This window comes from Barbus barbus, assembly GCF_936440315.1.
Source record: "Barbus barbus genome assembly, chromosome: 5".
Lineage (NCBI taxonomy): Eukaryota > Metazoa > Chordata > Actinopteri > Cypriniformes > Cyprinidae > Barbus > Barbus barbus.
Window position 1 is genome coordinate 31970569 of NC_136733.1, and position 18603 is coordinate 31989171.

At 44.4% G+C, this 18603-nt stretch overlaps 2 protein-coding genes and 1 long non-coding RNA gene across 3 annotated transcripts in view; all 3 read right to left on the reverse strand.

Moving 5' to 3' along the window:
- LOC306869220 (ATP-binding cassette sub-family A member 2-like) overlaps positions 1-5152 on the reverse strand; it is a 68054-nt gene extending 62902 nt beyond the window's left edge. Inside the window, exon 1 of the mRNA XM_079415891.1 lies at positions 4843-5152. Coding sequence (XP_079272017.1) covers positions 4843-4908 — 66 coding nt within the window. The 5' untranslated portion in view covers positions 4909-5152. The remainder of the gene's footprint in view (positions 1-4842) is intronic.
- Positions 5153-7321: 2169 nt separating this feature from the next.
- Positions 7322-9757, reverse strand: LOC306869858 (E3 SUMO-protein ligase ZBED1-like). Its single transcript, XM_079416784.1, has 2 exons — positions 9474-9757; positions 7322-9015 (listed from the first exon to the last, which is right to left on the reverse strand). The coding sequence occupies exon 2, from the start codon at positions 8524-8526 to the stop codon at positions 7618-7620; it is 909 nt and encodes a 302-aa protein (XP_079272910.1). The 5' UTR covers positions 8527-9015; positions 9474-9757; the 3' UTR covers positions 7322-7617.
- Positions 9758-17874: 8117 nt separating this feature from the next.
- Positions 17875-18568, reverse strand: LOC306870210. The gene is made up of 2 exons (XR_013784235.1): positions 18165-18568; positions 17875-18067 (listed from the first exon to the last, which is right to left on the reverse strand). It is a non-coding gene; the product is annotated as an uncharacterized lncRNA (long non-coding RNA).
- Between the last annotated feature and the right edge of the window lie 35 nt (positions 18569-18603).

The following is an 18603-nucleotide window of genomic DNA, read 5'->3' on the forward strand; positions in this document are numbered from 1 at the left end:
TTCAGGGATTGAAGCTCACAGGAAGTAGGTCAGCCTGTGTTGCACTTGGCATAAGGTAAAGGCAGCCGGTGCATTAAAAGACCAATTTTGGGTTAATGTTCATCTAACCTTCAAACAGGGACTGTAACACAATCCATAACACAGACTATGAAATGTGGAATTTTTTTTTTTATGATGGGGCAGGAGGTGGAAATATCGCTTTGTTAAAAAAGAAAAACAGGCACCCAGTCTAGTTTGGAAGAGGATTTAAGCAGGGCACCAGACTGTCGCACATGTAGCAAAAATAAATAATAATAAAAATTGTAAGAGCAATTTAAAATCTTACTGCATTACACAACACAGAACAAACCATGATTCATGAAAACATGGCCCTTATGAGCAGATTGTTATTAATGAAACGATCCTGACTGAACTGACTGAATGAAACACACAATATCACAATGGGGTTTTACCAGTTGGCTGTTCGTATGACCATATTAATGTTACACAATCAGAACAGAATTTATAATAAAAGGTTTTTCAATTAAAAAATATATTATTTATGGTTTATAGTATTAGCAGGCTTGCATTTTAGCAAGCTGAAATACATTAAAAAACTAACAAATACAATCAAAATCACTGAGACATCATCAAATTGGAATACAAATTTAAAAAAACTAAACATAATTAGGAAGGCATGATAGTTTATATAATAAAAATATGCATTTCAATTTAGATTTAATTCACTGCAGCAAAGGAACATGTAACGTCAATGCGCTATTTTTACTTTATCTAAGCTAAGCGATTCTGGAATTTGGCCATTTAGTTCTAATTTTAAGAGCCAGGTTTTTAATATGGACAGTGCTTTAAATATAACTGCATCCTCACCATCAAATCAACATATCAGACTGCAAACATTAGCGGAAAGCTGTTAACCACCAACTGCATCTCCATCAACTGCCCAGTAAATCAGAACTACATCATCAAATCAGCAAAAACATCTCTATCTCTGACAAACATCTGAACACACCTACACTCCAACGCCATCAAACCACACACACTCTTGACAAAGAGCTTACAGCATTCACCAGCAGTGAGTAACCAATAAAGCCAGGCAGCCAGTGGAGAGCTGAACTCACTGGACCTCATTCATTTAGCATCCACAGGACAGAGCGGGCTGAACCTTTTGCTGACTAGCCACTTCCCAGGGTCCCATCAATCTACAAAGCCTTCAAACTCGCTCTGAAATAGACCTATGTGATCAAACTGGCCCAGTGACGTAACTGTTACTATTCTTAATGGGGTGATCCTTACCTCCAGGGAGCCTGACGTCTGCTGCAAACCTGAGCTATTGCAAAATGCTCTTGCTTCTAAAAATAACAATGGAGCAGTGAGGCTCATAAAGATAGGAACAATGCTTAGTAATTAAGTATCTTCTTGGAGGTCAAAACGCTGCTCAAAGTAGTGTGGCTTTTTTCCTAATTGAGTGTTAGGACAGGGCTCTTGAGAGCCCACTTCTGTTCAATACCAGATTTGGTTTCACAGTAACAGAAAGCTGATATGATAAAGATAAGGATTAAGTAACAAGCATTCTTAAAATCCTGCTACATTTAGTCATACAATAAAAAAATGGCCTCCCTTTATATGAATATTTAGAGTGCTATATTACGCCCAGAAACTCCAAGTTATGAGCCAGTTTGCTTTAAAATTTTTGTTCACACCAAGAACGATAAAGATAACTAATGATAACCATATTTGCATCCACCCCAATGCACAATTATGTTCTGTTCATAACACTATACGCACACACTGCAGTTTTGTCAAGCTCTTTGAAGCAGGATAGATACTGATTGGCTGTGAATTTTCTGTTGTTCATAAGCTGGAAAAAATTATTGTAAATGATCTCCGTTATTGTTATAGTTGTGGTGTGGACTCTGCTATTCTTTTACATTTAGAATGATTTTTAAAACTGTATCATTATCATTATGGCCTTATGATAGCTTTCAAATATTAATGCTATTATTTAATGCTTAAATGAATGTTGCAAATATACACAATGTATTTTTTCAGTACTATAATTTCAAATAGTCTATATTTTTATTACATTGTAATGTTTCCTCTAATGAAAATGTATCTATTTTGCATATTATATATATATATAAGTCACTTATATTACAAGCATTCTAATTAGTTAGGGAAAAGAGAATTCAACAATCAACATAAAATTTGATCTGAAAACCAAAATACCACTTTTTAAGGTGGTTTCAGACTTTTGGATCCTCCCACTGTCCCCTGTAGCCAGATGCAAATAGGTAAAAATACTCATTACATTTGGGTATTAACATAAAGGCTTTCTTAGGGCAGTCCTGGCCTAATGGATAGAGAGTTGGACTTGTAACCCGAAGGTCATGGGTTCGAGTCTCAGGTCCGGCAGGGAATGTAGGTGGGGGAGTGAATAACCAACACTCTCTCCACCCTGAATACCACGACTGAGGTGAGACCCTTGAGCAAGGCACCAAACCCCCAACTGCTCCCCAGGCGCCGCAACATTGGCTGCCCACTGCTCCGGCTGAATGTGAAAATTAAATTAAAGACATTTCTTTAACCTGGCTTACACATAACACACTAATACACTTCTATTATTCAAATCCGTTAAAGGATTGTTAGGCTGCATTAATTAGATCAACCGGAACCGGGAACACTCCCCATAACACATGATGTACTCGTTACATCATAAGAAGAATGGCATCTACACTAATATTTGTCTGTTTCTATTCTGTTTCTCAGTCCGTGTCCGGATCAGATGGTGGATCAGCACCCAGAGACGACCTTTACAGCCCTGAATGTCAGTAAAGACCAGGACACCGAGATGAGCGCCAGAGACAGATCCCCAGTGAGGACCCTGCCACTTAGACAGCCATCGAGAAAGACCACTGGAACCAGTTGAGCCCTTACAATCTGACTTTGCTGCAGTTGGAATTGAACTGCTGGTTCGTTTGGCCAGAGGAGAACTGGCCCCCTGACTGAGCCTGGTTTCTCCCAATGTTTTTTTTCTCCATTCTGTCACCGATGGGAGTTTTTGTTCCTTGCAGCTGTCGCCTCTGGCTTGCTTAGTTGGGGACACTTCATTTCCAGCGATATCGTCGACCTGATTGCAAAGACACTATTTAAACTGAAACTGAGCTGGATGATGACATCACTGAATTCAATAATGAAATGCCTTTAACTGAAAATCTTTTTTTTAATCTTTTAATTTTACATTATTGACACACTATTTTCCTTTTTTTATATTGTGCAGTTGCTTTGACACAATTTACATTGTTAAAAGCACTATATAAATAAAGGTGACTTGACTTGACTATGTTCACTACTGTGTGTACACCTGGATGGGTTAAATGCAGAGCACAAATTCAGAGTATGGGTCACAATACTTGGCCACACACCACTTCCCTTTCCCTTAACTGAAACTTTGTTGCAGATGGTGCTGCAACATTACATTTTCCCCTCCCACAAGTACTAAAATAAAAATGACTCTACTCCTACAAACACACCAAAATTAGCCCTATGGAGGTAAAAATGACAGAAATAAATGATAACACCTTCATTCAGTAAGAATAACCATTTGTCATCTGGTATAAGGCTGCTGTAGAATGCAAATACATGGAAAACAAATGCCCTGTACATACATTTTTGGAGTGCTCTAGCACTCACAAACCTAGTTACGGGTTTGCTCTAAGCTTAATGCTATATTACATCCAAATGTAACATCTAAATTAATATGCTGCCTATATTCTAGCTCATTTTGTATTTTGTGAATATATATTTAGGCACAATGTATTTTCTCAGTACACTGTATAGTGTGTGCGCAATGGGGTCCACAATGACCACAAATGAAAAAGTTATGTTAATTAGAGTGTGAAAAGAAAGAATTGAAACATCTAAATACTACATTTTTAAGGTGGTTTCACACTTTTGGACACTGTATACTAAAACCGCTTTTTGCTCTGTGGCCAGTTGTAGCTCTTTGTAATAAAACCCATTACATTTGGGTTTTTACATAACGGTTTTCTAAACTTAGGGGGTTTGTTGCAACTGGGCCTAGATTGAGTATTTTGGTGCTGCAACATTGCATTTTCCTCCCACAAGGATAAAAATAAAGGTTACTCTACTCCTTCAGACATGCCAAAATTAGCCATGTGGAGTTAAAAATGACGGAACTAATTTGTTTCGATAAGAATAATATTTTGTCATCTGGTATAAGACTGCTGTACAGTACTTCAGTCCTTGAAGCACCAGGATCATGTTTCCTTACAGTTAATGACCAGTGACATGTCATAATCCATAGTTTTTGCATATGCCATATTTGTTTAAGTGCATCTGAACGTTAAAAGGGGCTGAGCTTCAACACACTGATACACACTTCAGAGATAAAATGAACATTGTTTCCTCAACGTCAGCAGCTGATAACAATATATCACCTTGCTAACAGGTTGTTTAGCGGCACCTCAACTTGCTTGAGATTTGTGGTCATAGTCGAACCAACAGACAACAACCTGTTAGTTTCCTAAACAACCTGTTAGTAGATGATCGACTGTCAACACCACAACTTCCTTTCAGATAAACGGTTCCGCCCACGTTGTTTAGGTAGATGTGAAAATTGTGAAACAGTTAGAAGGCCAGATCGTGTTGAAACTGTAACACCGAAGCCATCTGAGTAACATCATTTTTTTGTCTGTAGGCTGTGTTTTGCAATACCTCAACGTGACTGACTGACGCCCGCCTGCTCGTGCAAAACAAAACCCCATCAAGGCCTAAATTAAAATAGAAAATACTCGCGACACATGTAAACTAAAACACTCTTACCGGTCCTCTCCGCTTTAAAGTCACGTTTTTCCACAGGAGAAGGTGTAGCTGGTGAAGAAATCCCATTTTCGATGAGTTGGAGAATGAAGTCGCAAATTATACTATATTCATCACAGTGTTGTTATTGTTTTGAGATTCAGCTCCGTCTGCATTTTGTCCTCCCCGGCGTGTGACAAAGCCAAACATCCTTAATTAAGAGGGTTGGGCTTGTGAACAAAATGCTCTTTTGATAGCAGCAGATGTAGATGTTCGCATCTCATTGAGCAGTGGGTGGAGATACTCCTGTCAGCTTCAGCCAAACGTAGAGAACGAAGGTATCTTATTGCTCTAGTAACTTGAGCGCATTGCGCGAGCGACAGATGTGTCAGATAGATCAGATGTGATTTTTATGGTGATCTAGCGGCTGGATTACTGATGCGCTGCTGAATCCTCATCATTCTGCGACGCCTGGCTATTTTTAGAAACTCCATCGATGTGAGAACATTTTAATCTCACCCTCTTTAGCTTTACTTCTGGGACTGAGGTAAATCCTCCTGCCTGGACTGACTTCACCGAGATCACATTATTTTGAGGCTCTCGCGGATTGCATGAAGTTTGTGATCTTTGATCAGAGTCCTGTATGTTATTATAGTGAGTTACCCTTGAAAAGAGTTGAGAGCGAGAAAAGCGAATAGCACCCTCTGCTGCATGGCACTGGTCTAAATAGTGCATTGTTACAAAAAAAAACTAGCTCGAGTAATCAGTTCCCACAGGACATGGCTTATAATAAACACGTTCGTAGTAACGAACAACCATTAGACACGCATCGAGGCCAGATGTTGTTGGGCAACTCTGTAGGAGGCCATTAACTGTAGGATTAGTGTGGTTCTAACCCTTTCCTCTCCAAATCAACAATGCAAGCCTTTTCCATTCACTAAAATCTTTGTATTCTAGTGTTATTAATTTGAAATGTAATAAGTATGTGTGTAAAATAAAATAAAAAGTATGATAGTGTAATTTTTTTTGACAGCATTAATTGGAAGAGGGCATGGTTGCTCCCTGAAAAATTCTGCATCTCTAATAAAATCAGAGAGGTACATTTTAAGATTTTGCATAGTTTATCCAACAAACTCCCAAATTGCTTCTTTTTTTTGATCTCTCCAACTTACTGTATGTGTATTCTGCAAAGTTGATGAAGAACCTTTACTCCATTTATTTTATTATTGCAATCAGGTTCAATCTCTTTGGGAGAACTTAAGTTGTTATTTATCTTCTTTTATGAAATGTGATTTAAAATTTTTTTTTTTGTATTTTTCTGGTAGTGACCATGCTATCGATCTTGTTGTTAATTTTTTTGTTTTGCATTGTAAATTTTGTATTCATAAAACCAAATTTCTCAATACGTTACCTAGATTTGATGTCTTTCTTGCAGAGATTTTGCTTATTGTTAAATCTCTTAAACACATTGATAACAATAAGAATAACAAGTTTATTAAGGCTTATGACAATATGTTTCTTTCTGATTGATTGATTTTTTTTTCTCCTTTGTTATTGTATGTTAATGCAGTGCTGTTTTGTGTGGTTTTCTTTTTGTCTTGCAATAAAAAAAAGAAAAAAAAAATAGAAAAGTGGACTGAAGTCGGGGGGCGGCCAAGATGGCCTCCTTTAGTTATTTTTTTTTCCGTTGCATTTTTTTGCTGTTTGAGCTTTACTGAAGACGCTTTTGTCAGCTAGTCGCTAAGAATAACCCACATGCTTTTGCTATAAATTGCTGTGCTGACTTGTGAATATGGAGGATAAAGAAGAAACTCTCCTTGCTATGCACAGCTATGCAAGGAGAACTCTAAACGCTGAATTGGATGCAGTTGTTGGACAGTCTGAGTTCATGCTTTTACTCGATACATCTGAACCGAACCCTGCAAAAAAGTAAACCGAGCTCCGACGCCATGCTAATGAGATTCATGCAGAGAATGGAGGCCATGCACGAAGAAACTTTGCGCCGAATTCAAGGAGTTGAAAAAACGGTACTGAAAACTCAAACTCTATTAAACAGATAATCAGCTCCCTCGAATTCCACGGTGAACAGGTGAAGCATTTGAATGATAAAACTGAGGATCTGGAAAAGAAACTCGTAAGATTGGAGAAAGACAACGTCGAACTTCGTGATAAGTATAATGATCTGGATGCGTACAAGAGAAGATGGGATCTCTGCATCGCTTGTATTCCGGAGAAAGCAGGAGAGAACGTAAAGCAGATGATCATCGACCTCTTCATCCAGGTTTCCCCGAGCATCGCTGCAGATCTGCACCGTGGAGTTGACATTAGGGCTGCAACAAACGATTATTTTGATAATCAATTAATCTAACGATTATTAGAACGATTAATCATCGATTATTTCAATGACTAATCAGTAGGTTTTGAATGATTATTCAGCTTTTGCAACTAGTTAAAACATTGAGTTATACATATTCTAAGTAATAAATAAAAAAGAAAATCACTTCAGCTTTTGAAATAGTTTTAATGAACTTTGAACCAACTGAACAGGTTACTCTCTTTAAGTTTTCTGATTCTGTCCAACTCAAATCACACAAATACTCTCCAAGCATTGTTTAACTTTGTTTCCTTTCAATATAAAAATAAATAAATAAGCTACAATACAGACAAAAAAAAAATGTTTAATGTAAACAAATCTCTTGACAGCAGCATTAAGCAGCATTTCTATGACAACAGTTCAGTTTAACAAAAAGCACTGTCTTTTTTTGGCTTGTCAAATAAGTGAGTTAAAGTGAAGAAAGGTCAGCATGTCAACGTGTTCACGTGACAAGCTTGCTCTTTTTTGTGAGCAAATGTTTCCTGCAGCAGAGAAGATCTGTTCTGCTGGAGTGGATGAGGCAGGAATGCATAGAAAAATCTTGCAAGCTTTGACATGTTAGGGAAACGTCCCTCATTTTCCTTCCACCATCCTAGAGGATCTTCTTGTTTGGGTATTTGCGATTCTGAGAAGTACATTTGTACTTCCTTTCTCACCACCTGAAGCTTTTGGTCCTCATGCGACTCCTCCTCTTCACCGAGGCTGTCCGTGTCAGAATGGAGAAGGTTTTCTAGCACTGACTCTCCCTCTCTCCTTGGAACAATGACACCCTGATACTGCCCTTCTTCTGTAGGTTTCCAGGACTCTTTTCCTGCTTTAATAGCAAGGACTTCAACGGTGCTTTGAACCTCTATTCTCTGTTCAGCAGGCATAAACTTGAGCTTTCGAAATCTTGGATCTAGGGCTGCACACAGAAGAAATGTGTTATCTTTCTCCTTAAAGAAAGTGCTGATACACCCCCACCTCTCCGTTAACTCTTTAGAAGCTTTGGTTAAAAAGGCTTTTCCAGGTGCTGTTTCAAAGCTAAGGGACTGCTGCACAGACCTCTGTAGCCCTTTTGCAAGTTGAGGAAAGCATGGTAGTGTTGCATACTCTTGTCCACTAAGAAACTCAGTGGCACATTGAAAAGGCTGCAGGCCCTGGGTCAGCTCTTCAAGCAGTGACCACTGATCAGGATTCAAATCAAAGTAATGTTTGCCCCTTGGTGTCACTTCAGGATCAGAAAGTGTGGCCGTAATGGGCCAGCGCTGCTCCAGCAGCCTCTCCAGCATGTAGAAGGTGCTATTCCATCGGTTACTAACGTCTTGTATGAGCTTATGCTCTGGTGTGTTCATCTGGTGCTGCTTTTCTTTCAGTATTTATTCATTATTGTTATCATAAATAAAAATACAGTTCATTGTTTGTTCACAATGTATAAATGTTAACAAATGTAGTAGTAAATGTTGAAATTAACCTTAACAAAGATTAATAAATACTGCAGAAGTACAGTTCATTATTCGTTCATGTTAACTAATGAACCTTATTGTAAAGTATTACCATAGATTGTTCCTAAACATGTATTTGCAATTCTACATTAGGTGTATGTTTACCTTTTGACAGGTTTTTTCATATTTTTGTTCCATTAAGCTTGTAATGTAGGTTCTTGATGGGAGGATATATCCAGGGTGGAATGCAGAAACCATTCTTCATCAAACATGGAGAGAGGTCTCATGTCTTTAACAATCATGTTCAGAATTGACTCTGTAAGAGCAGCGGCTTGCTGAGGAGTACAAGAATTCCTCCTCAAAAGAAAGTCATCAATAGGCCCACTGCTTTTCTTAGAACTGAAACAGAAAAAGGGGCATTTACTTCAGGACAAATAGAATGCTAAAATATTAATCTGCAAACAATTATTAGAAATATAAAATTATATAAAAAAAGAAATTACACTACAAATTAAATGACAAGCAGAGACATTCTCATAAGTAACTTACATGATATCATTCTTCCTAACATCTCCTTTTGTAAGTTGTCATGAATATGGAACAAAATAAAGGCAAGTGATAAGTCTTCACTTAACGTACCTCTCTTATAATCACTTTCCTCTTATGTAATACCTAATAGTGTTATAATAATCAAAACAGTCCTGACTCCTAAGCTCGATCAAGCTTTATTCTTTGCAAAACAAATAATATTACTGTAATTATATTATTATTGTTGCTATTATCATTACTATTATTATTGCATTCTCTAATAAAAAGATTTACTGCTAGTTAGTTAGCTGTAGATGGAGAACACTCACCTCTCTCTTGCTCCTGCTCCGGGATGTTTCCTCTTTAAATGCTCCAGCATGCAGGTTGTGCTGCCGTGAAAGGCAAGTTCCGCCTTGCATGTATTGCACACAACCGCATTTTTTGTTTGAAGTTTTGTGAAACTTTCCCACACCTTACTTGTTCGAACTCTTTTGCACTCCATCAAAATTCGCGTTAGTGATGGGTCGTTCTTGAACGATTCGTTCATTTTGAACGAATCTTTAATGTGACTCGGGAAGAACAAGTCGTCTCGGGGAGTGATTCGTTCAGTCGCGCATGCGCATTGCACAGCATTCTCGGGTTTGAGTCGTTCGTTCATCACGTGACAGCCCCATACGCTTAACCAAAGCAGCCTGAGCCGGAAAGAGAATTGATTAGTTCTTCGAACGAGTCTCGGGTTTGAGTCGTTCGTTCTTTTGTCACATGACATGACAGTTTTGGACAGAGAAATTAGTTAATTTACAACCTTCCTTACAAACGGGTTCATAGTCATTATTATTATTATTAGAATTATTAGTATTATTAGTATTATTATTTACTCTTACAATTATGTGATGCTTTTCTGGTCTCAAATTATTGCTTTTAATTTCTGTCACATGGTTCTTTTCCATAACACCATGTGGTAAAAAAAGATAATAACGAGTTGGTTAACCTCTTCTTGAACTACACATATATCTGCACAGTTTTGTTTTATTTAACTGGTTTGCACTCTATCTATTCTGCCGTGTGCCTTATGCCACTTTATCTCTTTTTTTATTTTTCTACAATGTCCTCATTTTTTTATATCTGTATAGTTGTATGTACATATGTTTAAACTGTATTTATCTGTATTTGAATGTCTACTGTCAGTGTCTTAAATGTTAACTGTATGCACCAAGGGTCTGAGAGTAACGCAATTTCAGTTCTCTGTATGTGTCACAGGCCGGGGCAGGCGACCGGACCTTTCTACACCGCCCCTCTGAACCGTACCACCTCAAGGAGCTAGCAGAGAACACCACCAGACCAGACAATCAGATAAAAGATACAAAGTTCGTCTTTATTGAATTAAAAGTATTTTTAAGATAAAATGGCACTCGATCCACTCCGTCTTCCTAGAATCCTCTTCGAAGCAGGCCAAGACAGCGAGAGAGGAATAACTCAGCCAGAGAATGGGAAGTACGTAGAACTCACAGCTTTATCAGGTTCTCCAAGCCTTAGCAGACTCTTCGCTGGACTCAGACAAAGGATAGAGGGTTAGTATAACTCACAGCTTTACCAAGCTCTTCGCTGGAATCAAACAGAGGATGGAGGGTTCATTTAACTCACAGTTTTAGCAGGTTCTTTGCTGGACTCAGACAAAGGATGAGGATTCGTATAACTCAACTTCACAGGCTCGTCGCTGGACTCAGGCAGAGGATAAAAGGTACGTGTAACTCTCCGCTTTAGCAGGTTCTTTGAGCTTTAGCAGGCTCTTGGTGGGACTCAGACAGAGAATGGGGGGTTCGTATAACTCACAGCTTTAGCAGGCTCTTTGCTGGACTCAGACAGAGGATAGAAGGTACATGTAACTCTCAGCTTTAGCAAGTTCTTTGCTGGACTCAGACAAAGTATGGAGGGTTAGTATAACACAGCTTTTACAGGCTCTTTGCTGGGCTCAGACAGAGAATAGAAGGTACGTGTAACTCTCAGCTTTAGCAGGTTCTTCGAGCTTTAGCAGGCTCTTGGTTGGACTCAGACAGAGGATAGAAGGTACGTGTAACTCTCAGCTTTAGCAAGTTCTTTGCTGGACTCAGACAGAGAATAGAGGGTATGTATAACTCACAGCTTTAGCATGCTCTTCAATGGACTCAGGCAGAGGATGGAGGGTACATATAACTCACAGCTTCAGCAGGCTCTTCACTGGACTCAGACAGAGGATAGAAGGTGCAGATAACTCACCGCTTGAGCAGGCTCTACAATGAACTCAGACAGAGGATAGAAGGCACGTATAACTCACAGCTTGAGCAGGCTCTTCATTGGACTCAGGCAGAGGATGGAGGGTATGTATAACTCACAGCTGGAGCAGGCTCTACAATGAACTCAGACAGAGGATAGAAGGCACGTATAACTCACAGCTTGAGCAGGCTCTTCACTGGACTCAGACAGAGGATAGAAGGCACGTATAACTCACAGCTTGAGCAGGCTCTTCACTGGACTCAGACAGAGGATAGAGGGCACGTATAACTCACGGCTTTAGCATGCTCTTCAATGGACTCAGGCAGAGGATGGAGGGTACGTATAACTCACAGCTTTAGCAGGCCCTTCATTGGACTCAGACAGAGGGTGGAGGGTACGTATAACTCACAGCTTCAGCAGGCTCTTCACTGGACTCAAACAGAGGATAGAAGGTGCAGATAACTCACAGCTCTGTATAATACACTCCACAAGCACTGGTTAGCGAGACCCAACGCCCCTCGAGTGAGGCGATCCAACAGGTCAAAGGCACGAACAAAGGCAGACTTTACTCCCCACACTCGTGTATTAAATAAAGCACTCGAAGACTTCACACGTGTAATTGTCCAACACACACTGCAATCCACACACTCACAGTAAACTAGGGCCTCTGCTCGTAGCTCCGACCAAACGCCTCAGTCTTCAATAGCGCTGTAACCCAGGGACAATCGAGAGGATGGATAACAGCCAACAGTATTCGCTTGGGAAGAATCAAATCAACATGATGTTTAGTTTTCAAACCCTCGTCTTCAATACATTTGGTCGACCCAAGATGACAAAAGATGGAAAACGGCAGGCAGTAAGACAGCGGGAGAGAGAGATGGACGACCACAAGCACACTGGCTTGGAGAAATTAGCACATCAGAAAACTTAGTTACTGGCCAGCAATCATCTGACCATCACATCCATGGAGAAACACAAAGCTTTATAAAGCAATATAAACGGGTAGGATGGTACTTAGCTCGTTCCAAAAGATAACATGTGTACATCCGTCCTTCAATCTCCAAAGTCCTCCTTTTCAGCATCAATGTTTCCTCTGATCAACAGCCTGCAAAGAGCCGTCCCTGCCCCACTTCCTCTCCTCGCGATCTCTCACTCGCACTGGTTTCCTCCTCTTATCTCCTGCTTACCCACCACCATGCCTTTTTATAATCCACATCTCAATTACGTGTCTCAATCGCCGATCGCCACCCTCTCATCACACACCTGACACTCATTTCCTCATCTAATCACCCGTTTACTCACAACTCACGGGACAACCGGAACCGGCCAGGTGTTACACCGGTACAGTTCCGGCAGGGAAACATCTTCCCGCACAAAGGTTCCGCCTGCCTCTAGTCACTCCGTGACATCCTCCCCCACCAGTCCGTTCTAGTCCCTAGAACTGGGTTCCGACACCCAATCCCCATACCTCTCTGGGGGCTGTCCCCTATTATCCCGTTGGGAACGTCTCGGTGGTGAAGCGGGATCCACCCCTCTTGGCTCGATGTTCGGGCCCCTCGGAACCACTGCCCACCCCACTAAGGGTGGCCTAGGGGCCACAGGGACTGTTGGAACCTCCACTGTAGGCCTCGGATAGTTCGGACAGGGGCGGAGTAAGTTCCGATGTAAAACCCGCTCTGGGCCCGACGTTCCCTCAGGGCGGATACTGTAAACCGGCTGGTCGGGGCGTTGTTGACGTTGCACCACATAAGGCAGGGCCTCCCACCGGTCACTAAGTTTACCCTTCCCTTGGCGCCGATTGTCCCGTACCAAAACTCTCTCTCCGGGCAGTAACGGAGCCTCCCGTGCCGTCCGGTCATACAACCGCTTGTTTTTGGCAGCGGCTACGTTGATTCGGTCAGTGACCTGTTCATACGCCGAGTGGAGTTGTTGATGATGTCTGCCTACCCAATCAGTCAGACTCCCAGTCTCTCCAGCCACAGCCGTTCCCAATAGTAAATCCATGGGTAGACGCACGTGTCTCCCAAACATCAGGTAAGTTGGAGCATACCCGGTGGTGCTATGTACACTATTGTTGTAGGCCTGTACCAGGGCGGGAAGACTATCAACCCAGTTACTCTGATGGTCCGTGTCCAGCGTCCCCAGTAAGCCCAGCAAGGTCTGGTTAAACCGCTCACACCCCCCGTTACCCTGAGGATGGTATGGCGTGGTGTGAGTCTTCCTACACCCATAAAGTCGACACAATTCCTGGACAACCTTGGATTCAAAATTTGGCCCTTGATCTGAATGCAGGGTCTCTGGGCACCCAAACGGTTGGAACACCGTCCTCCACAGAGCGTTTGCAGTCGTAATAGCTGTCTGGTCCAGAGTCGGAATGGCCCAAGCATATTTCGTGAACAGGTCAGTTACCACCAGGATATTCTGGAAGCGATCCGTCGGTCGACCCAACGTCAAAAAGTCCATAGCCACAATGTGCAAAGGGGCCTTGGGCCGCATGGGGACCAGTGGAGCTCGCACCTCCTGTCTAGCTTTAAAGAGCGTGCAACGCTGACATTTCCGAATGAACGACTTCACGGACGTCTCCATCCCTGGCCAGTAGAAATACCTCCGCAGCAGGGACACCGTCCTCTCCTGCCCTTGATGTCCCAACTGGGTGTGGTAAGCTTGTAACAAGGCCTGGATCTGACCCTCGGGTACCACCACCTGACACACAGCGTCATGCGTCACTGGGTCTTGGATGGACCGACAAACCACCCCATCTCTCAGACAGAGCCTCTCCCACTGCCCGAGGAGTTTTCTCACTACCCATGTCTGGGCCCGTCTTTCTGCCACCTCAGGCCATAACCCCTGTACCAACCAGGACCGTATCGCCCCTAGACCAACATCCTCTTCCTGCCGTTCCTTCCATCGCTGCGGATCCCAGCCCCAACTAGCGGGGGCTTCCTCTAAATGGGAACCAGGTGCTTCCACAGCTCCTACCATGAGCTCCCCCTGGTGTCCAATAGAAGGCACCAACGGAGGACCACGGGCCTCGACCTCCGGGAGTCTGGACAGCACATCGGCATTAGTGTGTTCCCGGCCCGGTCGATACTGAAGTTGATAGTCATAATTGGCCAGTTGCGCTACCCACCGTTGTTCGACTGCCCCCAACTTGGCTGTCCGCAAGTGAACCAGGGGATTGTTATCAGTTACTACGAACACCTTGGCTCCCCACAGGTAATCCTTAAACTTTTCACACATGGCCCACTTCATGGCCAGCAGTTCGATTTTAAAGGAGCTGTAGTTAGAATCGTTTCGTTCGGCGGGGTGAAGACTTCGGCTTGCGTAAGCTATAACTCGCTCCATTCCCTGCTGCCGCTGGGCCAACACGGCTCCCAGGCCAATGTTACTGGCATCAGTATACAGGACGAAGGGCTGGGTGAAATCCGCATATGCCAGGATGGGAGCCTGTAACAGCTCTTGCTTGAGCCTCTGAAAGGCGGCATCGCAAGCGGAGTCCCAAGCGACAAGAGGAGACCCCCGGCCACGGGGACGACCTGAGCCCGCGAGGAGCTGATTTAACGGCTTAGCGATCTTCGAAAAATTTTTAATAAACCGCCGATAATACCCCACGAAGCCCAAGAAAGATCTCACTTGTCGCACTGTTTTGGGTGGGTCCCATCCTTGAACGACCGACACCTTTTCAGGATCCACAGACACTCCAGAGGCACCTACACAGTGGCCCAGAAATTTCACTTCTTTTCGGAACAGTTGACATTTCTCTGGTTGTAACTTAAGCCCGTACTTTTCCATTGCCCGAAACACCTGTTCCAGATGCTGGAGGTGGGATCCAAAGTCTGGGGAATAAACTATGACATCATCTAGATATACTAACGTGGTGTCCACCAACTGGCCGCCCAGACACCGCTGCATCAGCCGCTGGAATGTGGCTGGAGCATTGCAAAGGCCGAACGGCATCCGGTCCCATTCAAAGAGCCCGAAGGGGGTAGTAAATGCGGTCTTTTCCCGATCCCCCTCCTCCACCTGCACCTGCCAGTACCCGCTGGCAAGATCTAATGTAGAATACCAGGCGGCTCGAGTCAGGCTGGTAAGAGAGTCCTCAATCCGCGGTAGCGGGAAGGCGTCCTTCTTAGTTACTTGGTTCAATTTACGATAGTCCACACAGAACCTCCAGGCTCCAGTCTTCTTTCGTACCAAGACGATAGGAGCTGCCCAAGGGCTACTACTCTCCCGAATAATCCCCTTCTCCAACATCCCCCGCAACAGGGTACGAACCTCAGAGTAGAGAGTTGGCGGCACCGGACGATACCGCTCCCGACTTGGTGCGGCATCACCGGTAGGAATCTGATGTTTTACAACATCAGTACGACCATAATCCTCATCGTGTGTAGAAAATACGTGCTGCCATTTCGCCAGAAAATCCTGGAGCTGTTGAGTATGACTCTCTTCCAGCCCCTCTCCTCGCAGGGATTCTCCCTGAAGATGAGCCGGCATCCCCTCTCCAGAAAGACTCGTAGGCTGGTCCACTCGCCTCAGGGCCACTTCGACCACCGTAGAGCTCACTTGACAGAAGCTAACCTCCCCACCTTCTCTCACTTGTTGGGGGCTCACTGAAGTAACTCGGGCCAGTCGTTGATGGCGGTACAGGTTAACGGGATAAGGATTCACGTTCCGTACTCTCACAGACACTCGGCCCCGATGGACCACGGCCAGTCCTCGAGCCACCTCCACGCTCTGACAATCCCAATGGGGCTCGACAAGGACCCAATCCTCCGGTCCATAGGCCCGAGCAGGCAACCGGGCCCAAATAACAGCCTCACTCCGAGCCGGGATAGACAGGGTATATCGACAAGCCACCCGGCCGGTATCCTCACGGTCTCTTTGGGAACTGGCCGTGTGGATCCGGCGACAATCAGCAACAATACGTTTCCATTCCCATTTCTCGGCTGGCGGAGCGGCTCGAGTGGGCCTAGCTTGAAACAATTCCTCCCAACAATCCATTATGACATTCATGCCCAAGAGGGCTCGATGCGCCCCCAAGCAAGGGTCTCGAACCACCACAACCCCCTTCTGCGGCACGGTGACCCCATGGATCTCAAAGTCTGTGACCAGGTATCCAATGTAGGGGATGTCCAAACCATTTGCCCCTCGCAGGGTAAGCCAAGGAGCCTCTGCCCCCTGTAACCATTGGGCACTGAACAGTTCTTTAGACAGGCTTTCGGAGAATAGAGTAACTTGGGACCCGGTGTCCACTAGACACCGGACTTTAACGCCGTTCACCTGAATCTCCACAAGGGGGCAATGCCCGACTAAACTATCTCTGAAGCCAGGAGATGAAGGGTCCATCAAGGGGGTCCCGGCCACTTGACCCACAGTAGCCGGCAACTCTAAAAACCCCCCTGTGAACTGCGGCGAGAGCCGCACTGGCGACGATAATGTCCAGATTCTCCACAACCATTACAAATCGGGCGACCCTGTTCGTCCCACTGGAATCTAGGGCCGGCAGGCTGGAATGGGCTTCTTCCTGGGTCTCGACTCCCATCCGAGTAAGAACGTTCCCGGGGTAAAGTCAGAGGAGGCCGTTCCCGGCGGAACTCCTCCAGAAGGGTCTTGGACAACTCGGTCATTTGTTCACGGACATCCTTCATAAGGTCAGCACGTAAGGTGTGCCTCCAATCGGACAGCCCCAAAGGGGAAGGGTCACTTGTTCCACTGGCGGCCATGCAAACGGAGGAATCCGCAGTCTCCGCATGGTCCAACTCCAGAGCCAAGGCTTCTCTCCGCAAATCCTCAAACGTCAGCCCGGGGTCCCGGCGGAGCTGCACCCGCAAGCTCTGACGAACAGGGCCTTCCCGGAGCCCCAGGAGAAATTGGTCCCGCAACAGAGTCTCCTCTCCTCCCAGACCATGATCACGCCTCCCCTTCAGCCTAGTAAACTGCTCCCGCAATCGTAGAGCGAAGGCCCGTAGAGGTTGCCGGGGTCCCTGTTTACAATTAAAAAACTGAGTCCGGAGGACAGCTACTGGAGTGGCATCGCCATACTGCCCGGCCAAGAAATCAAAAATGGCTTGGGCCGTAGCTCGAATCTCTTCAGGTGCAGCCTGCACCTCTCTCTTGGCCTCGCCTTCAAGTGAATTCAGAACGAACTGTAACTTCTGTGGGGCACTTAGCCCCTGAAGTCCCGCCAGGTACTCGACCTGGGCCTTCCATTCTGATAAGCTCAATTCCGAACCTGGTCCCCCATACCTCTGGGCCCAGGGAGCCCCCATAAAAATAGGCGTAACTTGAGGCCGGCCCGCCGGCAAATCTTCGTCTGCCATCGGGGGGTCTCTGGTCGCTCAACTCAAGGTGGAACCCTGCCGACTGCGCCAAATCTGTCACAGGCCGGGGCAGGCGACCGGACCTTTCTACACCGCCCCTCTGAACCGTACCACCTCAAGGAGCTAGCAGAGAACACCACCAGACCAGACAATCAGATAAAAGATACAAAGTTCGTCTTTATTGAATTAAAAGTATTTTTAAGATAAAATGGCACTCGATCCACTCCGTCTTCCTAGAATCCTCTTCGAAGCAGGCCAAGACAGCGAGAGAGGAATAACTCAGCCAGAGAATGGGAAGTACGTAGAACTCACAGCTTTATCAGGTTCTCCAAGCCTTAGCAGACTCTTCGCTGGACTCAGACAAAGGATAGAGGGTTAGTATAACTCACAGCTTTACCAAGCTCTTCGCTGGAATCAAACAGAGGATGGAGGGTTCATTTAACTCACAGTTTTAGCAGGTTCTTTGCTGGACTCAGACAAAGGATGAGGATTCGTATAACTCAACTTCACAGGCTCGTCGCTGGACTCAGGCAGAGGATAAAAGGTACGTGTAACTCTCCGCTTTAGCAGGTTCTTTGAGCTTTAGCAGGCTCTTGGTGGGACTCAGACAGAGAATGGGGGGTTCGTATAACTCACAGCTTTAGCAGGCTCTTTGCTGGACTCAGACAGAGGATAGAAGGTACATGTAACTCTCAGCTTTAGCAAGTTCTTTGCTGGACTCAGACAAAGTATGGAGGGTTAGTATAACACAGCTTTTACAGGCTCTTTGCTGGGCTCAGACAGAGAATAGAAGGTACGTGTAACTCTCAGCTTTAGCAGGTTCTTCGAGCTTTAGCAGGCTCTTGGTTGGACTCAGACAGAGGATAGAAGGTACGTGTAACTCTCA